Raw genomic sequence first — 13,848 nt, 5'->3', positions numbered from 1 at the left:
CACAACAGTGCCACTGTGCACAATGCGAGCTCCAGGAAGACATGGTGTGTGAAGGTCGGAGTGGAAGAACTCGAGTGTCCTGCACAGAGCCCTGACCTCAACCCCACTGAACACCTTTGGGATGAACTGGAACACTGACTGAACCCCAGACCTCCTCACCAACATCAGCGCCTGATCTCATTAAAGCTCCTGTAGCTGAATCAACACAAATCCCCACAGCCACGCTCGTGGAAAGCCTTCTCTGAAAAAGCAGAGGTCATTAAAGGGGGACTAAATCTATAATGAGATGTTTAGCAAGCACATATGTGTGTGTCAGGTGTCTATATATGTTTGGCAGTATAGTGTAGTTACATTTGACATTGTGGAATGTCCGCATAAGAAGGTACTTCTTGTTATCACGTATGTTATAACAGCTATAAAGAGTCATTCCCAGTCTCACCAGCCTAATCTTTTTCTCTCAAAGTTAATAAGCCTCTGATAAACACTTTCTGACCAAATCAGATTCGAGAGTTTAACAACGCTGTAATTTAAATAAATGATGAACAGCCAACATAGTGTCCCAATAATTGCAAAAAAGAGAAAATAGCAGATGAAGCAATGGCAAAGAAGCAACTCATTATGTTCTGCTGCTTTGGCTGGTATGACTTATCCATCATTTAAATTAACAAAAGCTTTCTACACGTTCCACTTAATCTTAATTGAAATAGTAACTAGGTGTCATTTTATTTACCTTTCACATCCACTGCCAAATCAGTAGGTACTGTTATACAGTACAGTTGCTATGGTTACGAAGAGTGTTATGTCATTCTGTTCTTGTCACTTTTAATTAAAAGATTTCTATCTGTTTTAGTCTATTACATACTTGTTTGCTGCATAAATGCGTGTGATTCCTTTTTTCTAATGTTCATGTAGTGATTGGATGGGCAAGCGTAAATAATCGGTCTAGTCCAAGCTGTTATTTATGTTCACTGTCTTGGTTACATTTCAGTACGGTAGAAGTTGAGTGTCAGGAGCAATGATTTAGAAATGGAAATGATTTTTTAACCAAAAATGTGTTAAAGGAAGTCTTTAAGAAAAAAAGACAGTAATGGACGCCTCCCAGCCAATCAGAAATGAGCACTTTCAGTCATCTGTCATTAAACATATGCAGTTTACATACCAGTAATGGATGCGTGTTACTCTCATATCGCTGGACATAAAATGTCATGGCAACTCATGATTTATTCCATGGTTATGACATAGGGTGCAAGTTAAGTCTTACCTTACCTTATTTTATTTTCTAATAAGTGTGTGATTGTATGCACAGTATAAATGCTCAGTCTTATTCTTGCTTATTCAAAAGTATTTAAAAAGTGTATTGTGCATAAAAACTGATGCTCGGGTTAAGTATTGTTTGTGGTGTTTAAAATACGTAAAATAATTAGAATTATCAAAATCTATAAAATATCAAAATATTCAGTACAATTAACAGATCAAGCTCAGTTACTAGATGGTGTCAGAATTAAAAGGCCACGCATAAGCCTTCCTTCTGACATCAGTTGAAAATGAGCTTGGGATAAAATAATTGCAGTAATGTGAAATTATATGCCACTAAATATATTAATTTATCTTTTCGTGCATTTTTCTAATCTGGCTGTGTTGTATGCACTTAAGAACTTTTAAAAAACAGTATTACCTTTGATGTCACATAGAGTTGTAATCCTCTAAAGCATCAACTCATTATGGGTTAATTAAAAACTGTTAATCAGCCTCATACATCTACACATGGTCCTCCATTCACCCCATGGAGGAAACTCTGCCCCAGGTGCTTATTATAGCTAACTACATAAATAATGCTGCTGCTCCTGGGAATATAATGTTTCATGTGTGTGTGGGTGTGTGTGTGTGTGTGTGTGTGTGTGTGGTTATTCAGGTCAGATGACACGCTCCAGATTAGTTCTACATCAGGCAGGAGAAGGTGGTAGGCCCTGTCCTTCTCAGCTCTCTCAAACAAAACCGTGTCCCATTAGACCCTGCTACAGCTGGATGCTGGGAGACTGGAACTCCTGCAGGGTGGAGGTACCAATGCAATTCCTGTTGTTCAGTTTACACACACATACCCACTCACAGGAAATAGCAATTTGCACCTTGTTGTAGAAGTTCCATTGCACTGTTCACAAACTACACTCAGTGACCACTTTAATAAGAACTGCTATATGCCTGCTCATTCATGCAGTCATCCCATCAGCCAATCATATGGCAGCACCGTAATGCATAAAATCCTACAGATACAGGTCAAGAGCTTCAATTAATGTTATCATCAAACATGGAGAAAAATGTGATCTCAGTGAAAAAAAAGATGGAAAAAAAAAGATGATGCAGAACTGCCAGTCACTGACTGTTTTTGGTTTTGTCTGTGCATGTGTTTGGGTACATGGCTTTGTTGGCACTCTGAAGGGACGGGCTGGAATCATTCTGCATTTCAAAGAAGTTAGTTTCTTAAAAAAATTACTGATTATACCCTTAAGTGCAATAGTGAAGTAGATGTACCTTATAAATCTTTCCAGCTCTAATCTCATATGACCCCACTGCAGTCATAAAAGTCCAAAATGAGAAAATAGCAAATGTAAAATAAAGTAGAATGTGTCAGTAAATACTACTATAACTCTGGATGTAAACTGGTTTGTCAGTGATGAAATATTTTCAATGCCTGAGTAATAATGTGCCACGGGGGGAGACTCTATCCTACAACAGTGGATTTCATTTTCAGAAAGCTTTCCAAGTACACTCTAAGAAAAAAAAGGTACTAGACTTTGGTATGTATCTTTCATCTGGAAATATGGATATAGTGTACATTAAAAAAAATATTTAAAGGACATATAATTGAACCCTAATTGTCTTTTGGAGTAAAGCTTTAAAGGTAGAGTACTATATGCACCTTTCTAGGTAAAAGATACTTACCAAAGGTGCAAAAAGTGTACAGCATATAATACCTTTAGGAAAAGGACCCTTAATTATCCAAGGAACACTTAATAAACCCTTGTGTACAGATATCCATTTCAAATATATCATATAGGCCTTTCCATAATAAACCTGCCAGTGTGTGTATGTGTATATTTAGGGTGCGGAGTGTGGTGACGGGGTGAGGGAGAGGAATGTGTCGTGTGTGGTGCACTGGGGTTCCCTCTCCACGCCTCCTCATCCCAAAGCAGTGCAGGAGGAGCACTGTGTGGAGAACGGTCTGAGCAAAGCCATGGGGACAGAGCTCCATCAGCCCTGCTCCATTCCCTGCCCAGGTCAAAAACACACCTACACCATTTACTCATTATCCTGGAAAAGAAAAAGACTGATAGGTTTCCATTTGAACCTCAAAGCATTTATTTTAACTTGATGACAAGGCTAAAATTAAAAAAAAAAAAAAAAATCTTTATCTCAATTATTAGCACATAGAAGGCCAAACTGTACAGGATTTTGCGTCATCATTAAACACCAAAAAAGCAGAAGTGCCCATATTTGTAACAGATATGTTTTTTACATGTCATCATTTAGCCCCATTAGCTATAGTAGCAAGCTACCTAAACACTACCAAAAGCACTTTACTAATTTTGCTAGTTAGTTTAGTTAGTGTTACCTCTCCAGCAGTAGGTAATGTTAGGCTACATATTAAATTCAAGTTTGCTTATATTAAGGTAACCTTATATTATTAAGACCATTAGCAAAGTTTGCTAGCAAACTCGTTAACGATAGGATAGCCCTCACACTCCCAGATTTTCGTGGTGGAAGGAGAAATATCAAAAAAAAGGCAAAATCAGTATTATCAGAGTTATGTAACTAAGATATTGTAACTATTGTAATTGTAAGATATTTGAGAAACAAGACACCTGTAATGTCATTGTTGTTGTTGATAGCAAATGTGTATTCTACTAATTAACAGAGAACTGTACATTATTTTTTTGTTCTAATTAGCCATTAACGTCCATTAACACTTTATATTATAGTGCCCTTATTCCACTGTAAGAACTATAATGTTCCAACACATGAGCAACATGTAGCTGCAATTAAATATGCAAACATGGCTAATTACAATATGTATTTACACGTGTAACCTGTGTTAGTAGTGTGCCTTTTTAAAATATCCCTTTTTAATGGTAAAACATGGAACTGAGGGATAAGGCTGATAAAACAAAGTGCACATTTCTCTTTTCACCCAGGTGCACCCCGGTCATCGGTCTAAACACTATTTAGGTTAATAAATAGATAGATACTCCATGCTTGGGGATGTGGAGATATAGGATGGGTGTCATGTGGGACTAAAATCACCTTATTTTATTTAATGGTGCTTTTATTTTACTTTGAACATAAACTTGAATCACTGTCCTTGCTTGTCGCAACTCATCAGGAGACTGTCATCTGACCAATTGGTCACCATGGAGTGTGTGCCAGCTGCTTTGTCTGGACGGACGGAGCTTTGAGACATGGGGGCACCAGGCTCGATCCAGAGCAGTGATCATCCAGGTCCCAGAGAACAAGGCCTCCTGTCCGAGTCAAGTCTATGAAACACGACCGTGCCAACGTGAGTGGTCAGTGGTGTCAGCGAAATGGCAACCATGAGCCTGCTCATGCACTAGATTTGCTTTACCAAGATGGCATTATGCAAGATGTCAGTCAGTGCTGGATAGCCATGAAATTAGCTAAGCAATGTATACTTATTGACATTTTTGTCTGTGTGTGTGTGTCTGTGTGTGTGTGTGTGTGTGTCCGTATGCAGGAGGAACCTGTCTCAGTTATGAGTGGGTCACAGGCGAATGGAAAGATAATCAGAGAGCAGTGTGGTGTCAGCGCTCTGACGGGGTTAATGTCACTGGTAGTAATGCTATTTGCTCATTATTTATGTATGATATAGTGCCAGTCTAATTAGATTTTCCTGTAGATGGTACATACGAGCTTATGATTCTTAAGCAGGCATTACAATAGTGAATTCCTATAACTGTTAGACAGCCTAGAAATGTTTCAAATGTGCAGTTTGTCATTTTTAAAAGTGTTTCCAGAACTATGAGTTATACAATTTCAAAGCATTCAAAACACTGAGAACGCCATCCTCACAGGGAAGCATGGTGGTGGTAGCATCACATTGGCCTCTTGTTTCTTGCTCTGACTAATGACTAAAGGGGTGAATACTTATGCGAGGCACTGTATGTAGTTTCTGCAGAGGGTGTGGTTCGGTGGGGAGAAGGCTTGACTATGTTTTAATCTGAAATGCAATTAACATTGCAGCTGAATTGAGGGCTCTAAAAATAACAAACTGTTCTTTTCCATATTTCTATAAACCACAGACTAACACATACTGTGGCCCTGATTACTGAAGATGCATGAGTGAATGATTATGATAACGTGTTTTTCTCGTTAGGAGGGTGTTTTCCTCAGACTAAACCCTCCACTGTGCATCAGTGCAGTCCACCATGTACCAAGCCCTTCTCCTTCTGTACACAGGTAACCAATACTGTGGCACTGTGACAGATCTATCACTTAACATATTACTGTGGTTGCAACACATTTTGCCATCTTGTCCCACATCACTGTTTGCATCACCCTGCTGATATATAAAGATAAATTAAGTGTATTGATTCATTTATAAATGAATCAGCAGGCATGTATAATGTTTATAGTGTTACATATCAGTATATTGCTATAAAAGCAATATCATCTTATAAAGCATCAGGTGTGACAACTTACACCTCTCTTCAGTTCTCATTGTCAAATTCACACTGGGAACATCTGAGCATCAGCCAAGCATCCTTATGATACTTGACAGGAAAATCTACAAACAAAATCACAGCTGTACAAAACACAAAGATTTGACAGAGTTAATGACTGATAACAACAACACAGCAGTTTCATTCTGCTTTTCTCTGTCAGAGTGGGATGTGCGGCTGTGAGAAGGGCTTCACCGAGGTCATGACCTCGAATGGCTTCTTGGATTACTGTATGAAAACCCCAGGGTCAGACTACAAGAAAGCAAATGTGAAGAGAAGCGGGGGACGTCTGAGGCGCATGCACAAACAGAACGAGAGTAGACCCTGGACATTGCAGCCGCTCGGCCCAGGTGCAAAAAGCTGTATTTATCTCTATTTATCTCCCTGTACTACTGCAGTGGTTCTCATTCCTTTTCCAGCACTGCATATTTCTGTGTTTTCCCTGCTCTAAACACATCATCCTGAGATCTGGAGTTCTGGAAGTTCTGCATAATTTCCACTTGAGATAAATCTTTTGTGTTATTGCAGGGAAAACAGTACTGGGATTGAAAATCAGTTGGCTCATGACTTAGAAAACCATCTTTCTCTATTCATTTGCTCAGTATCAGATGCAAATCTGCTCACAGATCAGCAGGTAAGGATAATTTATATGAAGCTGCCTTCTCTATGTTAATTACCAGATGGGCGGGTCAGGCTGTGGGTGTACGCGCTAATGGCAGGCGGATTCATCATGATCCTCCTCATCATCACAATGTCCTTTCTACTGTGGTAAGTGTAGTATATAGTACTATCAGTATTAACAGTATGTAGTGTTACTAATGCTTGTAGACTGTAATTCATTTTTTTATCTGAAGTAATAAACATGACTGTACCACAAAAACAAGACAACAAAAAAGGCACAAAAGTGCCGCTTTGACCCTAAAACGTTCCGGTTCGGAATTCTCCTTAGGTGTGAATGTGTGTGCGAATGGGTGTGTGTGTGGTCAAGATAATGCGGTTACTGAAGATTAATGAATAAATAAATGTCTTATGGAGTCATTGCATATGTTATAGGTTTTCATAAATTTCATAAATTCATAGTCATGAATATGTTATAAATAATCAACTAAAAGTCCAGAAAAGGCCAGAAAAAAACATAATTTGTGGGTTTTCATGAAAATCGAAGCAGGAATTTAAAATTTACTTTACTTAAAAGTTAGAGGGAATATACAATGTTGTTACGGTGTAATGATTGTCACTGATGAAATTTTCACAATCTTTATAGGGCGCAACTTAATTTTCCAGTTAACCACATAATCTGTATCTCATAAGCTATATTACACAATTAATAACATAGTTAGTTACGAAGTCAGTTGCCAGAAATAAGGTTTGTGTGTGTGTGTGTGTGTGTGTGTGTGTGTCATAACAACTTCGTCAACAAAAAATGTATGTATCTCAGGTCACTTGTTGTATCATTATATCAAAATATCATTATATACAATATGTTCAAAACTCTGCAGCTCGCTTGATCACCCACACGAGAAAGAATGATCACATTACCCCAATCCTCTATCACCTTCATTGGCTTCCGATTTCCTTGCACATAAACTACAAGATACTAATCCTCACTTATAAAGCTCTCCATAACCTTAGTCCTGCATATTTATCCGACTTACTTCTGCTTTATATTCCTGCCCGTTCCTTACGATCTTCTAGTGAGAGATTGTTAGTCACTCCTAAGTTTCGTCTGGTGACTATGGGAGCTAGATCTTTCAGTGTTGTGGCTCCCAGATTGTGAAATGCTCTTCCCCAAGACATCCGTCAAGCATTCTCCCTTCTCTCCTTCAAAAACCTCTTAAAAACACTTTTTTTTTCTCTGAATATTACTCTTCTGTTCTCAGTCTGTAAATCATACCCTGTTATGGATGTTCGTATAAATTCTCTCTGCATCTCTAAGCTAATTTTTGTAAGTGGGCTCTGTATAGGTATGTGTTATGTGTTGGTATGTGCATCTCTAATCTAGCTTCGTAAGTGACCTCTGTATATTACTTGACATGTGTTCTGTCCTTTGATATTGATGTTTATTTGTATTCCTTAAATCTGACTTGTAAAGCGACCTTGGCTGTTGGAAAGGCGCTATATAAAAAGTTATTATTACTTGTTATATCAGAGTGACATTAGAATTGACAAAATTGACAAATTTGAGCCTTTATAAAAGTGTATGTACATTAATGTCAGTTGTCATGAAGAGCTCATTTAGGTGTCATGTAGTCATATTCCCCTAAAGTAAAATTTTGCCATAGATTTTGACAGGTATGTTATATAGATTTTAAAGCTTAATGTGGCAATAAACAGAACCTGTTATAGTCACTGCTCATTTTACAGCATTTCCTAGTAAAGTGCCACCCTCTAGTGGTGTAAATTGGAAGTGTATGAAATACTGTTTCCTATCTGATTAATATGTGCATGTGTGTATTCTACCAGCAAAAACCCTAAGGATGATCCAAACTCCTGTAGGACCCAAAGGGCTTTAGCACTGGCCTATGATGGGGATGCAGACATGTGACTATTCTGTCGTTGAGACTACAACTCCAGCTTATGCAACTCAGAGACCTCCTGAGACAAACCAAGGTCATTCCAGCTGCAAGAACCATGCTGTTTCAAACCAAGCCCTGTGCCTCTACATGTAGTGTGTGCTTTTGTGGTTTGATTTTTACAGAACAAATGTACAGTGGGCTAAAAACAGCTGGAGAATTATCACAGAGGAAAAATGAAATATTGAAAATGGATTCATTTTTTGTCAAAACAGACTCCCCTTATGCACTATGTTAGTGCAGTATCAAGTAGTGTTTTGTTTTGTTGTCTATATTGTAAAGTTACATGTTGGTGTTGTTTTTTATGAAGCTGGCTGATCACTCTTCCTGAGGCTGACTACCACTGGATTTTGTTAAATCCAGACATTGGATTGACATTGTGTGTGGCTTAAATCACTCACAAAAATTTTGGCTCATGAGGATCAGCAGCAGTTATATAGCTATTTTGTGATATGTATGTCATAACTGTGTCTTGAATGGTTTGTAAATAAATTCAAATCTTCTGAGAAAAGATAATCGTGCATTCATTTTTGACATAACACAGTGATGGATACTGTAGTGAATTGCCTGGATTTGCTGGGTGGATATAATCACAGGGCAACAAAAATGCAGACCAGCTAAAGTGTCCCAAACCCAGCTGCATCTTCTGCTAATTCATTTTAGTCATTTAGTCTGTCAGATTCTCTTCTGTCTGGTCTGAAATTAAGTGAAATCGTCACTGACATCTGCGCAAGCTGCTCCACTACTGAGCTCTTCTGTCACCTCCTATTAATCCCAACCAGCTGAACTGGACCAAACTCAAACTGATATCAAGCTGAGGATAAGTAGCATCACAGAGTTCGTCGAATCATTATGGCTAGATGTGCCGTATCGGCTACAGGAAGCAGGCTGCACAAGCATGGAAGTGACAGTAGGTGGTAATATAATGCAAACTGAAAACCCACAGAAATATATCCACAGAAAAACTTCAAATGTCATCACGTCTGCTCCAGGATCAAGAAATGGGAACCCGATTCTGGATTTATGGGTGGAGACAATGCAATAGGTGGACTAACAATGAGTTAGTTTGTCCAGTTTTCAAGTCTGTATCTGGTCTATAGGTTGGATAAAAATACGACTTCATCCTTCATCTGTATTCTGCACACTCTTCACATGTGGCATCAACAGAGTCAAATAACGCGAAGAAGAATTTTAGATTGGGAGCGGTCTGAATCAACTCCACTCCTGAGGTAGTTTGATTCTCCAGCCATGCAAAATGCACCAATGGAGGTCTGCGATAAGCCTTGCCCACATACAGATATGAAATTGGGTACATTGATTTATGAGTTCAAGTTAAAAAGAACCTATTATGCTCCAAAAAGATAATACTGAAGGCTATTTAGACAATGAATCATTTTATCTCTAAATGAGTTCACCACAAGATTAATAATTCACTTATTTCCAAAATACTTGCACTTATCTTTCACACACATCCTGCAGTGTCATCAAATACACGAACACACTCTTTCCTTTTAGCACCAGTTTCCAGTATAAGGTGTAAAAAAAATCTACACCCAGGATAGACAGTCAACAGCCTAAAGGATTGTGTCAAGCATTTCACCATACAGTTCATCATAGAGAGATTCACCCCATCCTAGATCTGCCTTTCTCCTTCACCTGTCCTATCTTCTCGGACACCCCACTCCTCTCTTCTTCTCCACTCCTCTATCTCTCCACTCTCCTCCGTCTGCGCTGCATTTGAGAGGAAGCACTCTCTTGCTCAGTGTGTGTCTTATCAGATGAGATAAGACTGTGAGCTTGGGTCCTAATAGCGTCTCGGCGCAGCGAGATTCTTCTCACGTGTGCGCTGAACAAACAAACACATCATCCAGCCGCAGGACCATACATCATTCCCATACAGCATGCCGCACCTTACCACAAAACTAGCTCTTTCATCAAACCCAGGGTTTACTCGCTGGAGGACAACATTGCAACACTCTAGGGAAATTTCCTTCAAGTAGCATTTTCCCAGCAGACAAGTTCTCACCACATATATATATATATATATATATATATATATATATATATATATATATATATATCAACCTTTCAGCAAAAGTTAATTTTCATAAAGTCCTCATTCACTCATTTTAAATTCTGTTGAAATACTAATCACCTCTTTTGATTCAGTGATTTTTTTTTTAAATGCTATTTGACAGATCTAAGCCAGTTTGCCATTAATTTGCTTGCCTTTCTAGATGTTGCGCAATCGTGGGGCAGCATGCCTTATTTAGCTCCATAGAAAAACTGAAAACTGCAACAAGCCTATTGGGGCAGGAATCACGCTACCCCACGCTCCCTCTGTGAACATTTTCACTGAAGGGGAAGCAGTGGACAGGAGAGTTAATGACAGGGTTGCCAGGGTTGCCATTTTTACTCCAAATTACGCTATTTTAAAAATACTCTGCTGCCACCAAAATCTTGTTTTGTAGCAGATAGTCATAAATAAAATCTAACATTTCTGCAAACAAAGGCAAAGTGTAAATGTCTATGATGTAAAGAAATCTTTCTACTGTAAGATACTGTATATTGCCAAGATTGAGAGAGGGAAAAGGGGATTATGGAGTAGATAATGTCCATACATCAGAAATGCATATGCACCACGGTGACTTTCTCCATTTTCCAATGCCTGATTTTTTTTTTTTTTTGACTAGTTTCAGTTGTGTGGTTGTGGAATGGATGTAGTTCAGCAAGGAAGTTTGCTGAACAAAATAGCAAACACATCGTCTTCATTGAACACACTTGAACAAAGGTACATCTTAAACTGCTTCAGATGAGCCGCTGTCAAAATCAGAAACCACAAGTGTGTTTTATTCTTTGTGAGTAGACGGTAGCAGATTTCAACTCACCTCATTAGTGTCAATAAACCAACATAGCACTACTCTGACCACCGTGCAGCACCAACCAACAAAGAAAAAAGGGGATTAAAAAAAAAAAAAAAAAAAGTTTTATTAAGCCTCTTTTCTAACTCCTTTGATTTTGCCTGATGGCTCCAGTGAGGGGTGGTGTGTGTAATTGTGCATGGGAAATTAAGTCTGCCACTTCCTATACTATTTAAAGTACTCACCCACAGGGAAGACGAGTCCCCTTCTTCGCCTAATAACAACGTAGTCGTTCTACACACACACACACGCCACACATACAAACATGTTGTGTTTTCTTTCTCACATGCAATCACCAGGTTTCATTCTTTCATTCTTCAGAATTAAGCAACATTTTTAACCCTTTTTTTTTGAGAAATATAACAGAAAAATAATAACTTTTGGAGGTTAGCTTATGTGCACAAAACTCTGTTTCTCTTGAAGAACAAATATTTCCTCTCCAGTATTGGAAGATATTCAATTCGCCTACCAGTGTGAAGCTGCCAACCTTGGAAGTGTGAACTGTCCAAATACAGTATCTGAATGATCCACTAGACAATCAAGTTAAGCACCTGTGTAACTTAAGTCTGACCGTGAATAACTTTCCCTAATGTATCTTTTATTTAGTTGCCAGCACTGAATATGCATCATTTAGAAGTATGAAGATGTTCTGGGTGTAATTTGAATTTCTCAATCCTGGTCCTGGAGAGCCCCCATCCTAGATATTTTGAACACAATCCTGTAATAACTGAAATAATGAATTGCCTAATATTAGTGGAGAGATATTAAAGATATTAAAACTGAGAGGCATCTGAGAAAATAGCTTCTCTTGGAAGTAACCTGTGCTTCTGCAGTGCTGTTTCTGTCAAGTGAGTCTGTCCCCAAATTTACATTTTTGGCATCAGAAGAACCTCTCTGAACCACTCTTGCCCATGAATCATAAATAAGAGATCTCTTATCTTAGTGACTGGTTGCTTTAAAACCTCAGCGTTTTTCTTCTCTAATCAAATCTCTCATTTGTTTTCAGCAGCAGTTTAATCAGCTAGACTGGTGAGCATGCCAGCAGAAGTTTTCCCGCTCAGGATCAATAAAGGTAGAGGCCTATTGACAAAAGTGCGATACAGGCTGTTGGAGCGACTTGTCTCTGCACAACCCGATCGATTTCATTTTCTCCAACTCCGTCTGCACCGGGAGGCGGCCTGGCACCTTCTGAATTTCATGCAGAGTCAGACAGGCATTATCAATCAAACATGGAGAAAGGACAGCACTGGTTATGAGCGGGTATTCTGTACAACCAGGACAGGTCATGGGAATGATGGTACTTGCTGGAGTATGTTTCACATGAACACTGACAGCTACTTTCTGTCACCCTTATAATGAAGGTTTTTTTTTTCTCACCTTGGTTACACATCTGCTTCAGACCTCTTTCCAATATATACTGTAGAACACTTTAGGATTTTGCTGATAGATAAAGCCTATTTATGGAAGGTACAATCATGGAAAAAGTTAGCTTTTTAGATCCTTTGCTCATTCCTTGGTATCTCTGCCATCTCTTCTTTTTTCCCTTCTTAGGGAATAAACAAAGGTTCGTCTCTTAGAAACTTCTAGTAGACACTAAAAATTTGTTCCCTGTTCCGTTTCATGATGGTTTGATCACCATGGTTGATCATGGTTTGAGAAGGGAAACAAAATTCCTCATTTTATTTAATAAATATGCTTTTGTCTCATTATAATAAGCAAGTCATTCCCCTGCTAATAATGACACCGTTCCAGTTGCTTTCAAGCCTGTTTCCTCAAAACATTATGCAAAGTTCACAAAATCACAGTGTCTCTCTGTATATACAGCTGCAAGAAACACTGTGAACCCACTGCATCTACCTGCATCAACACATCCTAAACATCCTGTTTATATCTTTATTATGCATGTTAATTAATCTTTCAGAGTCTTAGCTTGGGAAAAAATTACGAATAAAAAAATTGCGAAAAAAAAAACTGTTAGGGATCTAATAATTGGGAGAACCCCCTTAAGCAGTAGAAACCTCCAGCAGAGCATTTCCTGTAGCTGCTGCATAAAGGTGAGGAGGAAGTTAAGACCATTCCTCCAGATATTTTATTAAGCTTGAAATGACAGACTACTACGCTGACGTTGCCCTGTAAAATTTCTTTTTTCAATTTTGAATTCATTGTTCCTTCTGTTTTTGAGGGCAATCCAGGCAGCTCCAAAATTAGCCCCAAACTGTGATGCTTCCTCCACCATAATGTAATGGAACAACACCACAGAGTAAACCAGTACTGGCTAAAAAAAAGAAAAAGAAAAGAAAAAAACACTGCTTTGTATCTTAAGTTTGCAAAAGACCACCAGGATGTTGAACTTTTTGACAGAATTGCACGATGCTATATTTGAAGTGTAGAGATACTGCACCCCAACACCAAAAGGCATTAATGCAGAAATCAAAAAGCACTCCCAACTTTTTTCTTTCAACTGTATATGCCAAGACCTCAGCTGCAAATAACAAATACTTTTTTAAATGGAAATCTTCTGCTTAAATTCTGAATCTACAGTCACTGGTCACTTTAATAGGAACACCTTTACACATGCTCATTCGTGCAATTATTCAATCAGCCAGTGCTCATGTGGCAGCA

The 13,848-nt window shown here is 38.5% G+C and overlaps 1 protein-coding gene across 1 annotated transcript in view; it reads left to right on the top strand.

Annotated features, from left to right (window-relative positions):
* The window catches only part of thsd7bb (thrombospondin, type I, domain containing 7Bb), an 82,626-nt gene extending 73,650 nt beyond the window's left edge, over positions 1-8,976 (top strand). The window contains 8 exon segments of the mRNA XM_053238379.1: positions 1,913-2,058; positions 3,101-3,275; positions 4,379-4,552; positions 4,748-4,843; positions 5,387-5,469; positions 5,896-6,082; positions 6,413-6,500; positions 8,196-8,976. Coding sequence (XP_053094354.1) covers positions 1,913-2,058; positions 3,101-3,275; positions 4,379-4,552; positions 4,748-4,843; positions 5,387-5,469; positions 5,896-6,082; positions 6,413-6,500; positions 8,196-8,277 — 1,031 coding nt within the window. The 3' untranslated portion in view covers positions 8,278-8,976.
* The last annotated feature ends 4,872 nt before the right edge of the window (positions 8,977-13,848 follow it).

This window comes from Pangasianodon hypophthalmus, chromosome 11, assembly GCF_027358585.1.
Source record: "Pangasianodon hypophthalmus isolate fPanHyp1 chromosome 11, fPanHyp1.pri, whole genome shotgun sequence".
NCBI lineage: Eukaryota > Metazoa > Chordata > Actinopteri > Siluriformes > Pangasiidae > Pangasianodon > Pangasianodon hypophthalmus.
This window is presented reverse-complemented; position numbering and strand designations above follow the sequence as displayed.